This window comes from Podarcis filfolensis, assembly GCF_964270895.1.
Source record: "Podarcis filfolensis genome assembly, chromosome: 5".
Taxonomy (NCBI): Eukaryota; Metazoa; Chordata; class Lepidosauria; order Squamata; family Lacertidae; genus Podarcis; species Podarcis filfolensis.
In genome coordinates, this window is record NC_139608.1 from 35,483,477 (window position 1) to 35,505,944 (window position 22,468).

At 42.8% G+C, this 22,468-nt stretch overlaps 2 protein-coding genes across 4 annotated transcripts; one reads left to right on the forward strand and one right to left on the reverse strand.

The window, feature by feature from the left end:
• Window positions 1-405: 405 nt before the first annotated feature.
• DTYMK (deoxythymidylate kinase) lies at window positions 406-8,451 on the reverse strand (the record flags this gene model as incomplete). 2 transcript variants are annotated; one of them, XM_083613971.1, is made up of 6 exons in its annotated part: window positions 406-873; window positions 1,123-1,320; window positions 1,593-1,683; window positions 3,932-4,040; window positions 5,640-5,944; window positions 8,291-8,451. In XM_083613971.1, 5 exons carry the CDS (start codon window positions 5,767-5,769, stop codon window positions 763-765), a joined length of 639 nt encoding a protein of 212 aa, XP_083470097.1. In that variant the 3' UTR covers window positions 406-762. The 2 variants fall into 2 exon arrangements, with proteins under 2 accessions (XP_083470097.1, XP_083470096.1); XM_083613970.1 differs by lacking the exons at window positions 5,640-5,944; window positions 8,291-8,451 and adding an exon at window positions 7,208-7,421.
• Window positions 7,246-21,090, forward strand: ING5 (inhibitor of growth family member 5). 2 transcript variants are annotated; one of them, XM_083613968.1, is made up of 9 exons: window positions 7,246-7,540; window positions 9,721-9,792; window positions 10,721-10,887; window positions 12,040-12,151; window positions 13,831-13,924; window positions 15,906-16,041; window positions 16,692-16,753; window positions 17,141-17,824; window positions 17,989-21,090. In XM_083613968.1, the coding sequence occupies exons 1-8, from the start codon at window positions 7,501-7,503 to the stop codon at window positions 17,178-17,180; spliced, it is 723 nt and encodes a 240-aa protein (XP_083470094.1). In that variant the 5' UTR covers window positions 7,246-7,500; the 3' UTR covers window positions 17,181-17,824; window positions 17,989-21,090. The 2 variants fall into 2 exon arrangements, with proteins under 2 accessions (XP_083470094.1, XP_083470095.1); XM_083613969.1 differs by having other exon boundaries at window positions 7,396-7,544.
• The last annotated feature ends 1,378 nt before the right edge of the window (window positions 21,091-22,468 follow it).

Sequence of the window (22,468 nt, forward strand, 5' to 3'; positions counted from 1 at the left end):
CCTATCAAGTACATATTGCAGGGATAAGGAACCTCCAGGTAATTCCCTAGCTGGCCCTTGGAACAAGCCCAGGCCCCGCCCCTAGCCTCAGCCCATACCACTTACCAACCCAGCAATGGATCTTCCTTGACTGCTTCTGTAGGGCTGGACTACATCCTTAACTCTGATAATGCCTCTTGCTTGTGTGACTGGAGAGGTGCATGTGTGTACAGGAACCTTTGAATTTTGCATAGCTGGAACGAAGCTTACCATACAAAGGGAAGAGTTGTTTTGTTGTCTACCCACTTCTTGCCTCTCAGACTGTGTACCACTGGCATGTGACCTTCTAAAAGGTTGCCCATGAGGCAGTGTGGTCTTTGGGCTGAAAAAGATTCTCCACTCAACATAAGTTTCTGCTCGACAAAATTAGGTGAAAATCTGAGATTTATTAGTAAACTTCTTCCCCCTCATTACGAAAAGAAAAATTGTTTTAAAATTATGACTCTGGAAAACAACAGCTACTATACAGCTGAAGTATTAAGTCTCTCTTGGTAGGACAAAAAGACCTTTGTCTAAGGCTTCTTTCACGCATCTACTCCAGTCCGACAGAGCTGCCAGACCAGTCTCTTATAAAACGCCACCCGAAACAGAAAGAAGAGAGCTGCATCAAGAGCAAGTCTAACAAATCCTATTTGATAATATAAATACAGGGTTGCTTGAAGGTGAACGGTGCAGATTTTGGCTAGGTGAGAAGTGACGCCTAGGAGATGATATACTCCAGTCCTAGTTCCACAGTTCTCCTATGGGTTTGTACTGAGCTTCTCGCATGACCTCCTCTGCAAATGATTTTATTTCATTATGCAAGTCTTCTATGCTCTTTGAAGCATCAATCACCTGCATCCAAAACAAAACCACAAACACATGAAAAACTCCTCATGTACAACCCAACTACAGAAGAACGGTTGGTGGAAGAAATAAAGTATCAAAATATACTAATAAGGTATTACGTTGATGTCTATGTTTACTCTCATCCTACTAGTTTTTCTTCCCCTTCAACAGATGTTTCAGATCTCCTAGAAGGGTTGTTTGATTTTTTTTGGCTTATGAATCCCACAGTGCTCCTCCAGAAGTTTCCTTTTTTACCTTCCAGTTTAAAGTCTTATCTTCCATCAAATGGTAGAAGCGTTGCAGAACTTTCTCCTGAAAAGAGCTGTACTCATATCGTTCATTTCCAAAGTCTCCTCGTTTGGCTGCTTCAGACGTGCTCAACTGAAGAAAAAGGATCAAGTCTGGCTTTGGAAGCCCAACATCAGGTTGCTTACACCATTCCATGGAGAAGTTCTGTTCGGAGAGAAATGAGAGGTGCAGCAAACAGCCCAATGAAGTCAAGGAGCAATTTGACAGCAACACAGGAAGCTGCGTTATACTGAGTTGGACCACTGGTTTAATCTAGCTCAGTACTGGCTACCACTCTCTGATATTTCAGACAGGGTTTCTCCCTTAACTTGCCTGGAGATGCCAAGGATTGAACCACTGAACCTGAGACTTCAATGCAGCAAATCTTTCCCTGAATACTGTATTTCTATGAGGCTGAATTGGTGTTTTTTACCCACCTCTTTAGCACCTGTGAAGGCCACTCCAGAAAACGCGTATCTGTCCACTACCAGAGTGATACCTTGGTTTAACTTCTCTTTAATCAATGGCCTGAATGGTAGAAAGATACCACTATTAGAGAAAAACCGAAGCATAATAATTTGGAATAAAGCAGTGATGCAAGGTATAAAATTTCTGGGACTGTATTTATATGGCAAAAATGTTATGACATTTGGATAAAAAAAGGTAAAGGAACCCCTGACAATTAAGTCCAGTCGCAAACGACTCTGGATACACCCTCGTTAAGACAAGAGTACTCTGGGACGTGGGTGGCACTGGGGGTTAAACCACAGAGCCTAGGGCTTGCTGATCAGAAGGTTGGCGGTTCGAATCCCCGCAACGGGGTGAGCTCCCGTTGCTCAATCCCTGCTCCTGCCAACCTAGCAGTTCGAAAGCATGAAGTGCAAGTAGATAAATAGGTACTGCTCCAGCGGGAAGGTAAATGGTATTTCCGTGTGCTGCTCTGGTTCGCCAGAAGCGGATTAGTCATGCTGGCCACATGACCTGGAAGCTGTACGCCGGCTCCCTTGGCCAGTAAAGCGAGATGAGTGACGCAACCCCAGAGTCATCTGCAACTGGACCTAACGGTCAGGGGTCCCTTTACCTTTTACTCTGGGTGGTATACTGTAAATAAGAATGCATTTTTTTAAAAATGCAGTTTCATAAAGTGGGTGATTTCAAAGTTGCAAATAATTTGGTAAATGTGCATGCTAACAGTTTTCGGTGTCTTCGTTTTCTTTCTCAAAAGTTTAAACAACGTAAGGAAATGTATGCTATTCCTGTAATGTCTATACACGTATTCCAATAACCTAATTTCTAAGACGTTTATCTATAAAGCTTTGGATTTGACTATAACATTTAAACCACACTGAGTGCAATCACATGCATGTCTACCCAAAAGCAAGTACAACTGTGTTCAATGGGACTTCTTCCCAGATGAACATGCACAGCAGAGATGGGAAACCTGTGGACCTCCAGATGCTGCTTGGTTGCAGCTCCCATCATTCGGCAATGCTGGCTGGCGCTGATGAGAGGTGGAGTCCAACATCTGGACGGCCACAGATTCCCAAACCCTGGTGTATGGGACTGCAGCCAAACTGTGCTTCTGTATATTGATCCCCCCCCATATATGGTATTTGAGTTCCACAACTTTTGACTATTGTTGGGGAGGGGGGAATCTGACATATAAAGTTAACATGGTATACATTTTAAGTTTGCTTACTACATACAAATAAAAATTTGCTAAATGGCTAAGTAACCTATTTCTTAAGTACTTCCAAACTCAGTCTTATTTAAGAAGTCACCAGAAGTGGGCTAAGAATTGCTTGAATATTTTTCTTCTCCTGCATAAATTATGCCATATCATTTTGAATTACTGTACCCTATTTACTTGAGTCTAATGCACCATCAAATCTAATGCACACCTCAATGTTCAGAACCATGAAACCAAAAAAAGAGTATTTGCTGGCGAATGTAAATGCACCATCGAAACTAATGCGCACTAATGCAAGAAAACACTGGGCACATCACAATACCGTGAATAAGGAGCATGCTACTTTCTCTTTCAGTCTATTCTGCCCAGAGCCAGAAGCAACAAAACATGCATAGTGTGAATCAACAGCATGCATTAGAATGCTGCTCATTCACAGTAAGCCATAAACCATGGAATACTATTACATGCAAACCAGCCCACTGCGCTGTTATCAATAGAACAAGATATGAAAACAGATGAAAGATTATGTGTTAACTACAAGTCAAGATATGTAATATGTAGATGTATTCTTACATCAAGAATGTGGGAAAGAAATCAGGAAGGGGGGGAAATCTATGGAAGTAAGTGAATCACAATTGCTTTTATTCTGGATTAGTATTTATTACCCTAGCCTTTTGTAATATATTTTGCATCCAGTCCCCGAAAGCAACTGTAATTCCAGCATCATGCATGAATCTTAATCAAATACAAACATTTCTCTTATCCTCTCTTCAGCATGAATTGCCAACTAGACAGAATAAGTTTGATTTTTTTCATTTTTTGAGAAATATGCCTAAATTCCAATTATTAAGGCACTTGACTCATGTGGTGACATTCAATAACATCTACCTGCTTGCACAACAGAAATTTGCTTGCATAACAAGAGCAGGTAGGGGAGCCAAGGAGAGAAATATGAAGACTTCCTGTGGGAGTAGACATCCACCCACACTACATTAGATCTCACCCAGTATTCTCCCCAAGCAGAAAAGCAGCACTGAATTAGGGGATCAAAAAGGTACTCATGTATTTCACAAGAATTCTATTTACACTTGCTCCCAGCGATTAGCAGAAAATAGCAGATGCACTGTGTGGTCCTCCAAATTGTTCTTCTTTTCCAAATAGGAACTTATCAGCCGTCCGATTTCTGTAGTTCTGTCTGCAATAAGATGTAGACAAGAGTGGAATAAGACAAACATATTCAGCTTCTATAAATTCTGTAATATTCTCTTCCCAATATACATCACTATTGGAAATGCTACTTCCTAAAAAGAAGCAGCATTCAATATCAGAAATATACATTCCCCAGCATCTAGGCTATGGATACCAGATTTTTTTCAATGAATCCGGGGACACTTTTTTTTTTTAAGCTGAGTAGCAACAGGGAGTTAGTAGTGAGGCAAAAGACCCTGGGGCCAAGCACACATGCATATTGTATAAAGGTGTAAAGCCTTTCTTTTGCACCATGTGAAACATAAATGCAGTTTTTTAAAAACTGGGCAATGGCACGCCACCCGCCCATGACTCCCGAGCCTTCCCCAATCTCCTGCCCCCTTCCCCCTTTGTTTTGACAGATTGGGGGAGGCTCGGGAGTCACAGGCAGGCAGGCGGCTGTTGCCCAGGAGGGGCGCAAGGCGCACGGTTTCTCTGCCAGGCAAGGTGCAAAGCCCTTCTTTCGCACCCTGTAAAATATAAATGTGCAGAGTTTTTTTTAAAACTGGGCAACGGCTGCCCGCCTGCGATTCCCGAACCTCCCCCGATCTGTCAAAACAAAGGGGGAAGGGGGCAGGAGATCTGTACCACGGGATATCACTGGTTCCCCTTCGGCAGTGGCAGCGGACAGCTCCTGAAGCCAGCCAGAGCCAACTGCGCTACCAGGCCAGCTCCGGGCTGCTGCCACCACGTTTCCCAGGGACAGATTAGCAAATCTGGAGACATTCCGGGAATGGAATTTGTCCAGTGACAGATTTGCAAATCCGGGGACTGTCCCCAGGAATGTCTGTTAACCCTAATCTAGGCAGAAAATAGATAACCATGATCTCAACCCACAAGTGGGATTACACCCACTTTATGTGTTACTGCATCTTCCATCACTGTACCTTTGCTACAAGGATGGTTTAATGCTATTTGTCTCTCTCTCTCTCTGCATGTCACAAGGTATCCTAACACACATGGTCATGCCAGAATGCCAATTCAGTTCGAAAGCAGATCTAAGATGATAGCAGCGTACTTAGTTTAAGTTTTTCTTTAATAAGCACTACTTTGCACCATGGTTTCAAAGACAACCGAAGTTAAATAAGCTTTTAACACACACACACCCAACAACAACCATAAACTTACTTTTTCGAATGTCAAAATGATTAGATATTAGATAAATTAAATTAAGAAAAACTCGAGGCGGTTATCTATGAGGAGGGCCAATGACTCAGCCCAAATCTATGACAATGCTGGTAAGGAACGCTTTCTACACATCACTAGCACCGCCACAAAACGTATTAGATTTGGCCCCCTTTCCCACCCCATCGGCAGCCTTAGGACAGACAGAAATCCCACAGACGAAAAGTTCCCGCCACTGCATCTCCGTAGCGAGAGAGGCTGTGTGCAGCTCTCGACTTTCACCCTGCCATCTGTCTGTTAAAGGCACAGACATGCTGCCACAGCAGGGAAATTGTCGACAACCTATACAGGTAAATCTAGGGCAGTGTGGCGAAGGGGCTGCGCATGCATGCAGCTGCCGCGACCCCTAAGCCTCGCATACCGGGAAACCGAAGGAGTTCGGCCCGGTGTCCCCCTGCCAGCAGGCCCTCCGCCAGCTTTCTGGTCTGCGTGCTTTTGCCAGCTCGGTCCACCCCCTCCAGCACGATCAGCGCCCCTCGCCTGCCAGCCATGGCGCCCCCTTCTCAGTCAGCGGCGAAGGGAAGGAGATCGAACGACACCTGCAGCTTCCCGCGCTTTTGGCGCAATCACAGAGTACAGTCCTCCGGCGCATGTAGAGCGGCTCTGGTGTAACCATGGTGACCAAACCCTCGCGCGATCACGGAAAACACAGCAAAGCGGAACCGTCTGAAAAAAAGCAGAAGTCGATTGCGCGATCAAAGAAGCCGCCTGCGCGGTGCTCGACAGGATGAGTCCGTTGGAAGCCGCTTTCTTTCTAGGCGTTTTTTTGTCCATCTCGCTGATATTAACCCTTAGTTGAGTTTGAACGTAAGGTGTAAAATACCAAAGCAAACGCATTCAAGAGCACAACGCTTTTCTGATGTCGGCGCAACAGATTTGCCAGTAAACTTGTACCCTTAACGTGGGGGAAATCTCGTTACGGGCATCCGTGTTTTGTAGCTAAATCCCTCGGGGATTCGAGGGCGCGCGCGTTTTGCATGCACGCGTGGGATCCTGACGAGCGTTTCGCGCATTTGCCCACCCACGCCCCATGATGCCCTTTTAAAATTTGGAGGGGGGGTTATTGGGTTGTTTTTATTTTGAATATATATTGCGTGGTTTTATTTTTTGATTTTGTTCTGTAAACCGCCCTGAGACCTTTTTAATATATAAACATAAAAGAATGCCAGGAGAGTTTTGGAAGCGTGGGTTTAAAACAAAAACAAAAATCTTAAGTGATGATGCGGGGGGAAATGGAGGTCCATCCATATTGCACGCAGCCCGTTATAAGTGGGGGCATTAAACAGTCCTCCTTTTTATGTAATGAACTAAATAAAGCTTTCAGAATTATGTGCAACCATATATATTTTTTCTATTATAAATAAAAGTCGTATGGAATGATCTTTCCACGTTGACGGTAACCAGAAGCGTCTAGTCCACACTGGAAGCACCCATTCTCCGCAAAGCTCACCTGGGCTATAAGCTAGACCGAAAACCGTGCCACTTCTTACAGAGTAAGCACGCGTAGGATTGCGCTGTGCGTCATGGTACATAAAACATCTTTCTTCTCTCTACACCCTTTGAAAAAAGAGCGATTTTATGGGTACAGTAAATAAGGGACATCTTGAGGAGGTGCCAAGGAAGAGACGCTTAAAGGCTAAAAGCAGTGTTTCTGTCCTTGGGTGGATGCAGAAATCCTGAGAAGATGCCCCCCTTTTATTTTTTATTCCGCTAAGGCTACTTATGCTGCAAAATACAAGCCAGTTTTCCGGGAGACTAACACGCGTTTGCTCTGCCACGTCTGTACAGCCCGAACCCGCGAGCTCCCGTGCACTTCTATTTATTTGAAGGAAGCTCCGTCGGCTTCAGTGGCGTTTTCCCTTCCAAACAGACACGTGTACGCCTGGAACTGCGTCACGCGAACACCGCGCGGGAAAGACGTAGCCGGACCTGCGCGGGAATTACGACGGGAGGAAATCGGGGGGGGGGGGTAACACCACGCGCCGCGGACACCGGGAATCGGCCCATTCCGGCCGATGGCGAACGAACGTTGACGTCGTATCCCCCGCCACGCCCCCTCATTCCTATGCAGCGGCGGCGGCGTCCGCTTGGCCAATCGGCGCCGGCCTCTCATGACTATGCAATGAGAGCCCCGACCGGCCATTGCGAAGGCTCCCGCGTGACAGCGCCGATCGCGGCGGGGCCGGAGGGTGGGCGTTGGCTGGCCGGCTGGTTGGCGCGAGATGGCGGCGGCGGCCTTGTACCTGGAGCACTACCTGGACAGTGAGTGAGTGCGGCGTTGGGCAGAGGGAACGGGAGGGAAACAGGCCCAGGCCAAAGCCGGGCGGGGGCCACGCCGGCAATTGCGGCTGCGTCACACAGACCCGGCGAGGGAGGGGGCGGCGGGCGAGGTTTCTTGCTGCGTCATTGCGACGCGTAAAGGAGGGATCTCCGCGCCGGCCTTCTAAGGGTGCAGCTGCGTTCCTTGGCCACCAGGGGCCGCTCCTGCTCTACTATGAGCGCCGCCTGTCAGACCAGCAGCAAAAACATCCCCCCCCCCAATGCTTTTAAGGCGCGTCGTGTTCCGCATTCTCCAGGATTGCCACCTAAAAATAAATATAAATGTCAGGGTTTCTCTTCTTTCCCCACCCGTGTGACCAGTAGAAATTCAGCAAGTCAGGTGGCGAGGAAAGCGCCATTATTTGTAGACGGCTGTTGAATTCAACATAGGAAGCCAAAGCAGGGCATAATACTAATACTATTAATAATAGTCGCTTTAATATTCCCATTTATTCAGCCCCGTGCGTCAGTACTTTGTTAGCAAAGCTGCAGACCTCTCAACTTAAAAGACACATGATTATTTTATTCTTAAAATCTGTATGCTGTTTTATTGTCAAAACCTCTGATCCGTTTATGTCGAGAATAATATACACATTAAAGTTACGAATAAAAGACAATCAAAACAAGCTGACCTAAAGGAAGCACAAGTTTTCATAAAATGTATGTATTTCAGTGCTTGTTAACTTTACATACCTTGTGCAAATGTGTTGTGCAGTAGGGAAGCAGATGCTCACCAAATGCATAATTGGAGTGGAAAGCTCCAAACACAAAGACACCCAAGAAGCCCAAAAAATGATATATTTTTTTGTCGATGGGGTAGCAGGCACACTTCCTTAGCTATAGCACCAGCTGGGCTTGGAATGCTTCTGTCTCCTCTTTAGCAGGCAAGTGAAATTTCCTGCTCCTGTATGGGACAACTTGTATTTGAAGAGTCTCCATGTTTACTTGTTGAAAAGATGTCATTTGGCACGTGGGCATTGAAGCCCCCTGCAAAAGAGGATTAGACAGATTCATGGTGAATAACCTTATCAATGCCTACCAGCCATCATAGCTATGCTTTGCCTCCATGGTAAGAGAAGCAGTAACGCTTCTGAATACTAGTAGATGGAAACTACAGGATGGGAGAGTGCTTTTGTGCTCAGATACTGTTTGAAATTTCCCCACAGGCATCTGGTTGGCCACTGTGGCGACAGAAAGCTAAGCTAGATAGGCTATTGTCCTGACCCAGCAGACTCTTCTTATGTTCTTATAGTGGGACCATAGAATAGAATAATATACTTCTTCTGGACTCTTCGTGAAAACTGAACTTGTAGATGTTTGCTTCCTTGATGGGCAGAGCAATCCTAACCATGGCCAGGTGGCAGCAGGACATGACTGCCACAGCCCCACTGCTCACACTGATGAGGGTGGAAGGGCAGGCAGAATCCTGCTATGCCAGCCTGGAGCTGGCATACTAATTGGGCCAGATGCCATCAAATGATGGCAGTAGGGCTTACTCAAGTTCTAGTGGATCCCAGAGCAGTTTAGTTCTTCCCCACTCCTGGATTGCCCTATTTTGAGGCTTTCTGTTGAGTACTAGCAGAAATGGGAAACTCCACAGTGGAGAAGTGACACTGATGCCACTCCACAGGCAGAGACTAGTGGAGCTGCTTTGGGATGGGCAGAGGGAGACCTTTGCTCTGTCTTGGATGGAGCTGGGAGACGAAGTCTTAACAACTTCTAGAGGGCCACTAGTTCCCCATCCCTCCTGCACTTAACCATGGTTTAACATTATATCTGAACATGGCCACAGTGACGTGAGGTTGGTGGTAGCAGTAAGGCCCTTGACTCTCTGATCATTCAGAGATTTCAAGTAGAGAAGATTCCTCTTGGGATCCAGCCAAAGGTTTCCTGGACTCTGGTACCTGCCCCGTAGCTAGTGGGAGCACCCACCTCAACATGCCATATACAACAGAGAACAGATAAAGAGGAAGGCGGTAGGGTAAGGTATTTATGGAAAATAGGGTACCTGGCGAGGTGTATGGATGCTTTTTGTTATGCGTAGTTGGTTTGTGAACATAACTTTTATATTAAGAAATTTATGGTAGAGAGGGGACTGCAGCATTTCTGTTTTTGTATTTCAGGCATTGAAAACCTCCCTTGTGAGTTGCAAAGGAACTTCCAACTTATGCGTGAGCTGGATCAGAGAACAGAAGGTGTGTTCAGGTATTCTGGTTCACAGATCTTCTTGTGTGCTCAGCTCATATTAGATTTGCACACATCTGAGATTCACTTGTCACATATATTCACTGGGAAAGTGAGAAGTAGCCCATAGCAGAGTTCCTTCATCCTCCCAAGTTTTTGCTATTTCAGTGCAACACGAAGATGGGGTGTTTGTGTGTGTGTCATAGTGTGGCCAACAACTGATTCCATTGTTTCATGTGCACCACTTCTAGCAAAGCTTGTAGGAGCAGAATTATATAATGCTGTATTTACATTTGAGTTTGACAAAGCCTTGCGAAGGACTGTAGATGTGTATGAATTGATCTTGCAAGCACAGTCTTGCTACTTTTTAGTCAGTTGTGCCTTACTAAGGTTGGAGAACATGCCTGCTCATTTGAACTTTTAGAAGCACAACTCAAGAATTCAGCTGGCACATGTGCTTTGGTTTAGTTCCAAGTATTTTAAAATGAGGGAACAAAGGACCAATTAAGTGGTCAGATGAGAAAGAGGACAGGACTCCTTCACTTTTAATAGTCGTGTAGCTGAGGGAATGTCTGCAGGTGTAGCTTGCATAACAAGCTATGCCTCCTAAAAATCCTTTTTTACACAGCCACTGAATGTTCAGAAGCCCTGTACCTTTCCTCCCCTGGCTACCCCCAGAGAGACATTTCTTTCATGGTTTCTGAAAAGGTTTCAAATGGTGAAACATATAGTTTGATCCTAAATCAATTTACTTACAAATAATCCCACTGAGTTCAATAGGATTTTCCCGCAAGTAAATGAGCTTTGGGTTGCAGCCTCACAGCTCAGTCTTACTCAAAATTAAGCCCCATAGAGCTCAACGAGGCTTACTTCTCAGGTAAGTGAGTATAGGGCTGCAACCTCAGTCTCACGCACATACTGTCTCCCATTGCTCTTCAGACAAGAAAGCAGAAATCGACAGTCTTGCTGCTCAGTACATTTCAACAGTGAGGAGTTTGTCATCAGAGCAACGGGTGGAAATCCTGCAGAAGATTCAGAATGCTTACGCAAGATGCAAAGAGTACAGTGATGACAAAGTGCAGCTGGCTATGCAGACCTATGAGATGGTAAGGTTAGATTAGGTAGACAGAGGACTTGTGTTTCAAAATGAAAAATCCACCCTCTGCGTAATTAGTAGCTGTCGACTGACACAGACATGAGGATCCATGATCCCGGGTTCAGTTAGAGATAAAGAAGATAACAGGCAGGCTTGCATCATACATTCTCTACTTCAAAAAGAAACCTGATGTGGACTGGGATTGTGTACAAGGTTGTGACCTCCCCCTGTTTAATCTTTTACAGTCTGGGAGCAATGGGGCAAAAACCTGAGGCTAAAGTTATGGTGCTGGCAAGCAAGTAGATTTGTCAGCAGTGCATTTATCAAAATTATTTCTATGGCTACATGTTCTTATTTACTGGACTATTACAGAGAGAAAGTTGTTTTCTGAGGCAGTGCAGGAATCTTCACTGCTTTGAGAATCCAGGCTATGGGGTTTATAGTGAGGGTCAACACAACTAGACTTGCTAGGATTCATGGCTCCCTGTTGTGGGAAGGGGTTGGGGTGGTCAAGGACCTGCCACATTTCCTTAATCTGTACAAATGTGAATGACTATGGGTATTTCCAGACAACCTGTTCATTGAGCATTCACCCCGATTTGTCAGCACAAGTTTACAGGGAGCTTAGATATTGGCTACTTAATGAACATTCGTTCTGATTTGTTTGTGAGGTTAAATGACATTGAGTCAAAGCAAGTGTTATCTCAGTGCATTTTCATGTCACTTTCTTTAATCACCAAAAATCTGAGCTTTGGGGGAAGCAGGTTTCTTTCCCAAGACCTCCCAATCAACTATATTTTGCAACCTGAATTTGCTAGTCTGTAATTGAATCCCACCTGAAAATAGGAACTGTCTGGAAGAGTCTCACGACTACAGAGGGACTGTGTGGTTTGTATTGACCACCTTCCTATGGTAGCTGGTTTTTCTTCTCCCTCTCTCCCACTGCTCCCTAAATGGTCTGTGATTTGCATTTGTGTGGTACCCACAAACACCCAGAAAAGTTAACAGTGACACCAACCACAGGTCAGATGAGAGAGGTGTGTTGAGGTGCATTGAAGTGATAAATACCAGAAAAGGAAGATAGCAAGTTGATTCCGATGATTTCTAGAGATATTACTGTGTTTTGTTTTCTTTAGCTGTGTGGTCTCTCTTTCTGATGTAGGTAGATAAGCACATTCGACGGCTGGATGCTGACCTGGCACGATTTGAAGCTGATCTGAAGGATAAGTTGGAAGGCAGTGACTTTGAAAACCCTGCAACGCAAAACCTAAAAAGTGTGTACATTATGAATAGTGTCATCTCACTGTGAGGAAATCCTTCTATATATTTTTTTAATTTGTTATTATTATCATCTATTAGGCTTACTTTTAAAACATAAATACTAATACATTATACCATAAAAAACAGAACAAAACAACCCCCGTAACAGCTACAGGAAGCTTTGGCACACACTAGTACCAAAGCAAACATCTTATGTGAGTCTATCGAAAGCCTGGGGGGTGGGGAATATAAGTCATTACCTGGTGCCAGAAAGATATCAACAAAGGCACCAGGCAGACCTTTCTTTCCTAGTAAAAGCTGTTTCTCATACATCATGAGAGTCTTGTATAAAAAGCATACATGCCTGCTATGAAGAACAAAGGGAGAAATCAGTGAGGAGAAACATTTAGTTGGACAGAATTGAGCCATAGTTTTTCTTCAATATGGTTTCCATAATTTTGGCATAAAGCAGGCAAAATTATGTTGATTAAGTTAATATTAGGAAGAGTCCTCTTACCTCAAACCACAAATCCACCTGGTCCAGTTTTGCTTTATAACCTGTGTAAATTCTTCCACAAGATATTGTGCATTGACAGTGGCTTCAGTGTTCCAGAGTTCTTACTCATACAGAAAATAAAGTAATACCAAGTTTCTCCAAACTCGTTTTCTAATCCTTTAGCTTCTCTTAGTAAGTATTTTTGATAAAGCAGTTTGCCTGTGGATTGCATTTTGTTCCTCTGAAATTATATATTTGTTATAAGATCATATATAGAACAAAAATTCTATTAAAATAAGAGTCTGGTGCACAGTGTTAACAGGGTAAAACTGTAGTAGTATTTTTTTTTAATGATTATGCATATAAACAGCTTAGGGTGATTTGCAGGTATGTATATATGAGCTATTTTCATTTGAATTATTGTCAGAAGCAAATTTATCAAACATTAGTTTATTAGGTACAATCTTCAATGTATTTTACAAGGGAGTAAACCTCATTTGACTTGGTGGGTCTTACTTCTAAGTAAACCTGTATAGGATTTTACTGTTAGACACTTTTTGAGTGTACGAGTAGAATACATTGTTATTTATCTTAATGCCCCAGCTGACAGCCAAGTTATTTGAACAATCATACAAAAAGATACATAAGATTTTTGTCCAACAGGTAATATCTTAGTGATTTTGGTTAGTTACAATTTTTACAAATGTCAGGTTCAGATAACGGGGGAAGTTGTGCTGGATAAAGTTGTAGAATTTTTTCAGTGTATAGCTACATCAGAGGTTGCATTGGCAAATGGCTTCTGAACAAGGGTCACTTTCCAATTTATATAACGTCTGGAAGAATAGATGAGAGATAAAAGAAAAATTAATCATTTTTGAATCATTATGGTGCTTCAGAATAATTGCATTGGTACCTCGGGTTACAAACACCTTGGGTTACAAACACTTTGGGTTACAGACTCCGCTAACACGGAAGTAGTACCTCAGGTTAAGAACTTTACCTCAGGATGAGAACAGAAATCACGTGGCGGCAGTGTGAGGCCCCATTAGCTAAAGTGGTACCTCAGGTTAAGAACGGTTTCAGGTTAAGAACGGACCTCCAGAATCAATTAAGTTCGTAACCAGAGGTACCACTGTATAGTATAAAACGTGGTTTTTCTTCTTATGGTGTAGTTAACCAGAAATAACTGTCTTTCAGAGGGGCGAACTCCAAAGGATAAGAAAAGCTCTCGGGGTCGGGGCCGGCGAACATCCGAAGAAGATGTCCCAGTAAAAAAGAAACCAAAACGAAGGTAAGTGACTGCAGTCTGCAGTTAGCTTGTTCAGAGCAGCTTCCATTTGATTTTTTTTTTCTGCCAATGTGCCATAGTAACCAGATTTTTTCGCATGCTTAGTTTCACATGCTTTATATTTTCTCCACTTTTGCTGTCTTGGTACTCTTCAAACTAACCGACCTCCCAAATAGTTCTAGTTAGTTTCATTTTTTTTTTTTTTTTTTTTTAAATAATATTTATTGAAGTTTCCAAAATACAGAAAGAGAAGAAAAGAAATTATGAAGATACATTCAGAACCTTATTTTCAAACATCCACTTTCTGGGACTCCCCCCTTCCCCCACCCCTACCGTATTCCCCTTTCATATTGTTGTTTCCACAAGTTCTGTTTCTGATTTAAAGCACAATTTATATACCCCATTGTTCAAATTTAAATTTATACAAACCTTATGCAACACCCTTGATAAAAAAAAAAGCAAAAGATCTCTCCCCATAGCCCGCCCCCTTTTCTTTCCACAATGTCCCCCTTTTTTCCCATTAAAGTAAAAGCACACAGAATAAAAGTATAAAAAAAATAAGAGATATATTAGAAAAAAAGAAAACCAATTCAGAAAATAGTTGCAAGCCTTTGGATTCTAATTCTCCCTCCCCTTCCCCGGTTTAATTTCCCTTATCCTCCAATCTATGTTTCCAGCCTGGAAGTCTTAAGTCCATCAATCCCATTTTTCCCCCAACTCCTTGCAGAATTATTTCCCATTTTTAGGATTACTTTTTAAAAATTAATTCCTAAATCTTTAAAAATGTCAAATTATAAAATTCCCCCCATTGTTCTTTCAAGGTTATAGTCCAGCTTCCTCTTGTTCCGCTGCTAAAACTTTCTTATTCAGAAGTTTAGTAACTCTACATGGGTTGTTGTTATTCAGGAACAAAAACTTGCGTTCAGTCCCTTCCTTCTTCAGTAAAGTATTCTGTTGTCTCCTTTTAGTCTAAACACCCTGTAGACGAGATTCAGTTTCAGTTTTGCAGCTTTCCCAGGAGATAACCAGTTCTGTGAAATTCCGAAGTGTTGTATTTTTCCCGGCTTACGCCCATCTTTGTAATGTCCCGAAGCTCCTCTAGGGGGGTTGTTGTAACTTTGTTTCCAAAAATCCGATTGTTCTCCGTATTTTCGCCATTTTGTATTCAGGTCTTAACAAATTATATCAAGTTGTAACAAATTTGACCAGCAAGGTCCTTGTAATCAAATCCTCTTTAAAATTCCGACTTTGACAGCTACTTTGACAGCTGTCAAAATCACCAGCTCTTTTCACCAGGCTCACTCCTCAATCGCCCCGGTTCCCAGGGAGGGGGGTGCATTTTCCTTCTCCTTCAATTCTTCCTCCAGCACAATTCTTGTACTTTCCCATCATGGAATTCTTGATTTTAGCAAAGATACCGTTCTTTTTGGGCCTTGGCTTCCCAATCCTTGTTTTAAAATGTCTACAATAGGGAGGGGGACTGACTTCCTTTTTAGATCCCCCCCCGCTCGTCTCAAATCCAAAAAAATTTTTCTTCTTTTAAACCCGATTTCCAATTTACTCACGGGTTGTTGTTAAAAGTCCAAATTCTCAATGGAAGAAGTCAGCGCTCTCCGCCGGATGGCATGCGGCTTCGCTCGGCAGGGATGGCAGAGGACTCAAAGCACCACGCTTCTCCCCGGCACCCGATCCGTAGCCTTTAAAAAGGCTCCTTCACGAGTCGGGAGGGCGCTAGCGGTGCTAGCCGAGTCTCCAAGTCCACGGCCCCCGTGGCCGTGGTTTCTAAGGGTCCCCGCATCGCCGGTGCGGTAAAACCCAGCCCCTGCCGAGCCGGCTCCCTCCGGAGCTCGGAGGGAGTCCGCCATTCGGCGATGGCGCCAACCCGGAAGTCTCTAGTTCTAGTTAGTTTCAAACTGGAGATTATTTTTTTTACCAAGAATCACTGGCATTTACTCAATATTTGTTCACGTTGCTCCCATTGCAGGTCTGAATTAGCTGATACCATCCTGTCGGTTCATCCTTCAGATGTCCTAGATATGCCGGTGGATCCCAACGAACCAACGTATTGTTTGTGTCACCAAGTATCCTATGGAGAAATGATCGGCTGCGACAATCCTGATGTAAGTACTGAGATAACCCAATGTGGCCATACACACGCTTCCCTCCTCAAATTCTGCGTGAAGGTGCTTCCTTTAGAAAGAACAGAACTATGCAAGGGGAAAGAACCCCATCCAAGTGACCAATAGAAGCTGCTTCCAGACTTCCCCTGGTTTCTGAGCACAAATTTGAAAGCACTTTTCTGCAGCAAAAAATCGTAGCTTATATATTTTAAATGAAAAGGTGGATCTGGATCTTAGGACTCACTGGATTTGATACTTCACTCCATATTTGAAGTTGTTTGTGCACCTTTCATACATATACAACCCTGAGGTCACGTCTACACCCCAAGCTAACTTGCTTCTGTTTTCCCACCCTGGAATCTTCGGATGAAGGGCATTATACAAATGTTAAGAGTAATAATGATAATCGTTTACATCATGCTTTACGGGCCATTTGCAGTGAGTAGTGCATCCTGTGTCTGCAAAATTTGGGCACTTCACAAGCAACAAAGGGCTCATGAAGTTTCCTATGTGATGTGCAGTATATGCCCCTTCGATTGTGACATGCCAGGCACCAACCAGGCTCCCATTTCTGTTAAATCTGATAAGATAAATTAATGTTATCAAGCTCTCTAAGAAAAAACATCTTTTTATTCTTCCCCAAAATATAGTGCCCAATCGAATGGTTCCATTTTGCTTGTGTGGACCTCACCACGAAACCCAAAGGGAAATGGTACGTGTCATTAATAATAATTTTCTACACTTGTGTTTTCTTCACTTAATTTTCTTCATTGACACTTTCTTCACTTTACCATAACAAAAGCACAAAGGTCCTTGACCGAAGGCTCACAATCTAAAAGAGGCAGCAAGGTGATATAAAGGGGTGGGGCAGCCTTTGCCAACCTTGTGTCTTCCAAATGTTTTGGACCACAGTTCCCAAAAGCCACAGCAGCATGGCTACGCTGGCTGCAGCTGATCGGAGGTGCTGTTCAAAACATGGTAAAGAACTAGAACCAGGAAGTTAAATGTATAATTCTTGAGTTTTATTTCCCCCCAAATGTGACGTATTCCCAAAGTAATGCATTGAACTGAACACAGTGATTCTTTTTTTAACCCTTAGGTTTTGTCCTCGCTGTGCTCAGGAGAAGAAAAAGAAGTAGAATGGGAATGTACAGTCCGAAAGAAGAAAAAGTTTAATATATTCGTACATGTTGCAATATTTTATTCTATCTTTTTTTGTCACTTACCTATCTTGTTTGATTTGATATTTAGCAGTGGCCAGTCATTTTTCTTAACATGGGGGGGAGGGAGCTATCCTAATGAGAAAAGGAGGATGTGGAGGAGGTTTACTGTGGTGATGGTGACCTGGGTTTCACACTTCTGTGGCACTGCAATCAATGTTATGAAGTACTAAGAGTAGCCCTGCACTGGAATTTCTGCTCACGTACTAAAAGTCTGTGAAATTGCCTATATGGCCTTGCAGGTGAACGATGATTTTTTGTTTTGTTTTGTTTTGTTATCAACTGGGTAGTCACTCTGCTCTGCACAATATTTATGAAGGATTTAAAATCTTTAACTGCATCTTTACAGAACCTTGTAACTACTGTCAAGGAAGGAATATGCTGCTCTGTTCCTCAGTTGCAGCAAGCAAAGAATTGTTTCTTACAAAGGCAGATGAAAAGTAATGGGTATTATTTTGGTAAGGTGTGTTCCACAAGTAAATTTCAAGAGTAGCACACCTGTTCCAGTTGCTTCTGAATTGTACACTACTGCCTCTGCGTTTCATACGAGTCCCTCTGAAGCAGTGGCGTAGCGTGGGGGGTGCAGGGGGGGCGGGCCGCACCGGGCGCAACATCTGGGGTTAGGGCAAATCCATGGGTTAGGGGGCGCAAATCCACGGGTTAGGGGGCGCAAATTACTTGCCTTGCCCCGGGTGCTGACAACCCACGCTACACCACTGCTCTGAAGTCATCTATCCTATCCTGATGGTAAGCAATGAATGCTTAAATTGAGGCACAAAATGTCTAGGAGACATCAGTATAGTTTGATTCACTCATGAAACGAAAATAAGGCTTATTTTTCATTGGCTAAGCTATTAGATGTTAGACATGAACGATCGGGAAAACCAGATGTAAAAAGAAAAACTTTTTTTTTAAAAGGAAAGATTCCTAGGACTGCAAAGCATAAAAGCAATTTGGTGTAATTTTATACTGAACTTTTATCTGGTGTGCGATGTCTGTTCTCTGTAAGCATCGAGATGCCATCCAGTATAAAATGTGAATGTGGGTGCCCCTTAAAGCAGCTTTGAGTTGGGAGACGGACAATATTTTCTCCCAGGAAGCTGATAGAGCCATCGTTGGCTGTGATGCACACAATATCATCACTATCCTCTCTGATAATGCAGGTGGTTTGGATCCAGAGTGTTCCTTTCATGAGCCCACCCAGGGGTGGCTGTGGGTAGGATTTCTGCATTGCAGGTGGTTGTAGTAGTAAGCCCTCGAGGTCCCTTCCAGCTCTCTGCAGTTCTAAGAATGAAAGGGCTTCTTGCCATTGCAGAAGGGATTGAGATCCAGTGGAGGCTCACACCGGAGGAAGGCAGATTTCGTTTATTCCCTCTACATCTCCCCATGCCACCTCCCACACTGTTAAGGAGGGTCACCCAACTTCTTGGCATGGTTTTGCAGGGGGGGAAGGAAGAACCATGAAAATCACCTCTCCCTCCTTTGTGAGCATCCCCTGGGCAGAACTCCATTCATGGGAACTGGATCCGTGCCAGGGTTTGCAGGCTTTATATGTAACATCAAAAACATGCAAATGTTGTTTGACCAAAGACAATATATAGGGAGATAAAAATTATACATCATGGATCATGTTGACTCTGTCATACCAATATTTGTTAAAGACGATCATCTGTCTCCAGCTTTGCATTTCTCAGCTAAAGGCTGGAAAAAGCAGGTCAAGAAGGATGGATAAATAATATTATGTACAATGGCTAGTTTGTCTCAGCTGTGCTTGCATTGTGAGATAACATTGATTATTTGCATATTGTGATTAAAAAGCAGCCAGAATATAGCACACACGGCTGTTATCCATTCCAGTGGTGTGGAGTTTGTTAAGGATTCAGGTATAACTCAGTGATGAATTAGTTATGCTTTCTTCTTGAACAACTTGCACCACGTGATACCTGCAATTTTGCAGTAAACTCGCTTCCCTTCTGGAAGGTAAAGGAGAAAACTATCACAACAACAAAAATGTGGAGTTAACAAGTGCAGCTTTAAATTGAGAAAAGGTATATTTGTTTTTTTCTGAAAGGACATGGTTTGGGGTTTTTTGTTAAGAAAGAACGCAAGTCCTAAGTTCTTATTTCACATGACATTGATTTTGCATGGTTTTGTAGGCAATTCAGTGAAAGTATTCTTTATTTGTATCACTTTACTTTCTATAGCTACATCTAGTTTTCAGTGATCACATGCACATTTGCATTGGCCACATAAGAGTGAAATAATTTTGGAGGTTTGGTTGTCATGATTTGCTCTCGGAATGTTTTGCCTCTACATAATGTTCTGCTGTTGTCAGGCTTAAGTACTTACTGGAGTAAGTTGTCACTCAGAGAGTTAACCCCTAAATATCATGCACACAACTATGGAACTTAATGCAGACAATGAGGACATAAGAACATTTAAGTCTTCCATAACCTCGTGCCCTCCAGATGTTTTTAACTACAGTTGCCTTAGCCAGTGTGGCCAATGGCAAGGGATTATCAAAGTTGTAGTCCAACCTCTGGAGAGCACTAGGCTGGGGATGGTTGTCCTATGAGACAACATTTTCATATAAAGTTTGGGGTGCACTAAATTAGCTTTTCCCAACATGAAGCCCTTGAGATGTTTTTGACTACAATTCCCTTTAGTCTTTGCCAGCATGGCTGTCCAAAACATTTGGAATGCTCCAAGTTGGGGAAACTGTTTCTCTTTTAATGCAAAGCAATCTTCCACAAGATGTGAATCCACCAAGCTGTATGTGGCTCCCGCAGTGTTGTTATGGTTATCGAGATGCTTGACACGTCCCTGGCTTTTGCAGTCGTGACTACAAAATAGGAAATGAACCTGATGGCAACAACACATAGTGGATTGCAGATGGATTTTTTTGGGGGGGGTGTCACAGCTTTTGCATTGTGCATTTAGATTTTAGTAGGAAGTCTTGTAAGACCTCATAAATCAGTAGTTCAGTTATCAATAATAGACTTGTGTTTTAACTTCCCGTAAAGTCATGTTAGCTTCTACCATAATAGCAATGATTTTCAAGATCTATTTCCCCTTTTTTCCACTTACGTTGTATCTTAGATAATGGAAAACTAGTGCTATAGGTTGGCATACATCTTGAAAGTCCTTAAAATGTGTTTGGGGGTAGGAGGTTAGTGCTGCCATGTAGGTATTGAAGCAACCTGGACCTGTTACTTTACCATAAACTAGAACCAAGATCATGTTTCCGTCCCAAGGAATTGAATGTTTTGTTTCCTTTGAGGCTCCAGACAGTAGTGAAGATGTGGTGGCAGTGGCAATATTTCACAGCATGGTTTCTGGTGCTGTATAGTGTTGAACTGTACACTACAGATGTCATATGTTGCTGTCTTGACTACAAACTGATTGTCAGCCAGATCATGTTGTTTCAAGTTTTTTATATCCATGCTGATCAATGAACATTGGGCATTCTGGTCTGTGAAGAATGTATTCTCCTGAATTTTGAATGTATCCTGTTTAATAATAATTACTTTTGTCAGGATTTAGAGCACAGGAAAAAACTGAAGATAATCTTCCCCTCTTTTTTTTTTTAAAAAAAAGATAAATCTACATATTTTGTGGTTGTCGCCTTTTTTCATAGTTTATCTCACAAGTAATCAAACGACACAGCCTAAACTTTCTTGTCAAAGGAATTAGATTTATGTTTTCTTTGTAAATGGAAGAGAATATTAGAAATCTTTTTATTAAAATGTGAAAATGTTTATCTGTATTTTTGATCATGTTATAGATATAATAGGTATATTGTTACAAATAAAGTATTTTTGAGAACAAACAACTGCAAGTTTTGTGCAAATGCTACCAACAAAATGTATGTACATATACTTCTAGCGTTTAATTGGGTCTTGTGGAAAACACTGGTTACTTGCATGTATAAAGGTGGACAAGAAAATCTTGGATCCTGTGAATTGTCAAACCCAGCTAAATCCACTAAGGTGACATGTAGAAATTTGAGAGAACACTGAAGTGTCATTTGGTTGATCTCTTCTGAAACCAGAAAAAGTACCACGTTGGAAATAAATTCCAAAACCCACTATTGGACAATACCTTTATCAAGAATAGTCAAAGTTACAAAATCATTAACAGAACTCTTCATGAGGGTGGATGTTAAGCAAAAGGGAAGGGAAAGAAACTTGACGAAACAACAAAAGAGCATCCTTTGCTTTGATCTTAAGTATATTAATTACAGCAACCAAACTGCAAAACTTAGTACGCTACCACTGTTCATCCTAGAGTGATGTACAAAGCTGGCTCTTTATCGGTGAAAAGGTGCCGGATGTGATTCTCAGATCTAGATTACAGCACCTAGTACAAAGTTTCTACACTAGTTTGGAAACGGTGCTGATAACAACCTAAATCTCTTCCCTGTTCCTCTGCAGACAAATGGCTCCCTCGGCCAGTAAAGTGAGATGAGCGCCGCAACCCCAGAGTCGTTTGCGACTGGACTTAACAGTCAGGGGTCCTTTACCTTTACCTTTAGGCTTGGCTGTCTACGTGCATGGCCTATTGGTACTTAATATGCATAAGAGAACCAACAAATTAGATGGCAAAGGCAAATGCAAATAGGAACTCTTACAGCTCTGCATGGGAAAGACAAGTTGCTCTTTGGGTACAGTTCAGTATGTGAGGGTGTGGACTACAGTTTAATTCAGTGGCTGCTGTTTTCTATATTTTTGAAAAGCTACATTTCAGCTGTGCATGTCTAAACACGCAGACAAGAAATGCATTTATTAGCACAGATCAAGGACCTATTCCAGCCAGGCAGAAGCGCTCGAGGAGGGTGTGGGTGAGAGAGATGTCTTGACAGAGGGGGCAGAGCCTGGGAAGCGTTTGGAGGGGCAGAAAGAGATGTCTGGTGGGCCATATTCAGCACTTGGGCCCAAGGCTCCCTAGGCCTGGTGCAAGCACTCAGCGTTGGTCCTGACAATGGTAGCCTGGTGGGAGGAAATGTGCATATCTGGTTCGAGGCAAGTATTTTCAATCAGTAATGTGAATAATATGAAAAGGGTAATAACAGGGCTTATTACCATCAGGCAGTATATAAAACTTGTGAAATAAAAGATAAATCCTTTCTGCATCTCTTTTTGCCTCAGAGCAGCTTGCAATAAAAAAAAAGACCCCACACAAAACGTCAAATTAAAATGCAGCCAAAG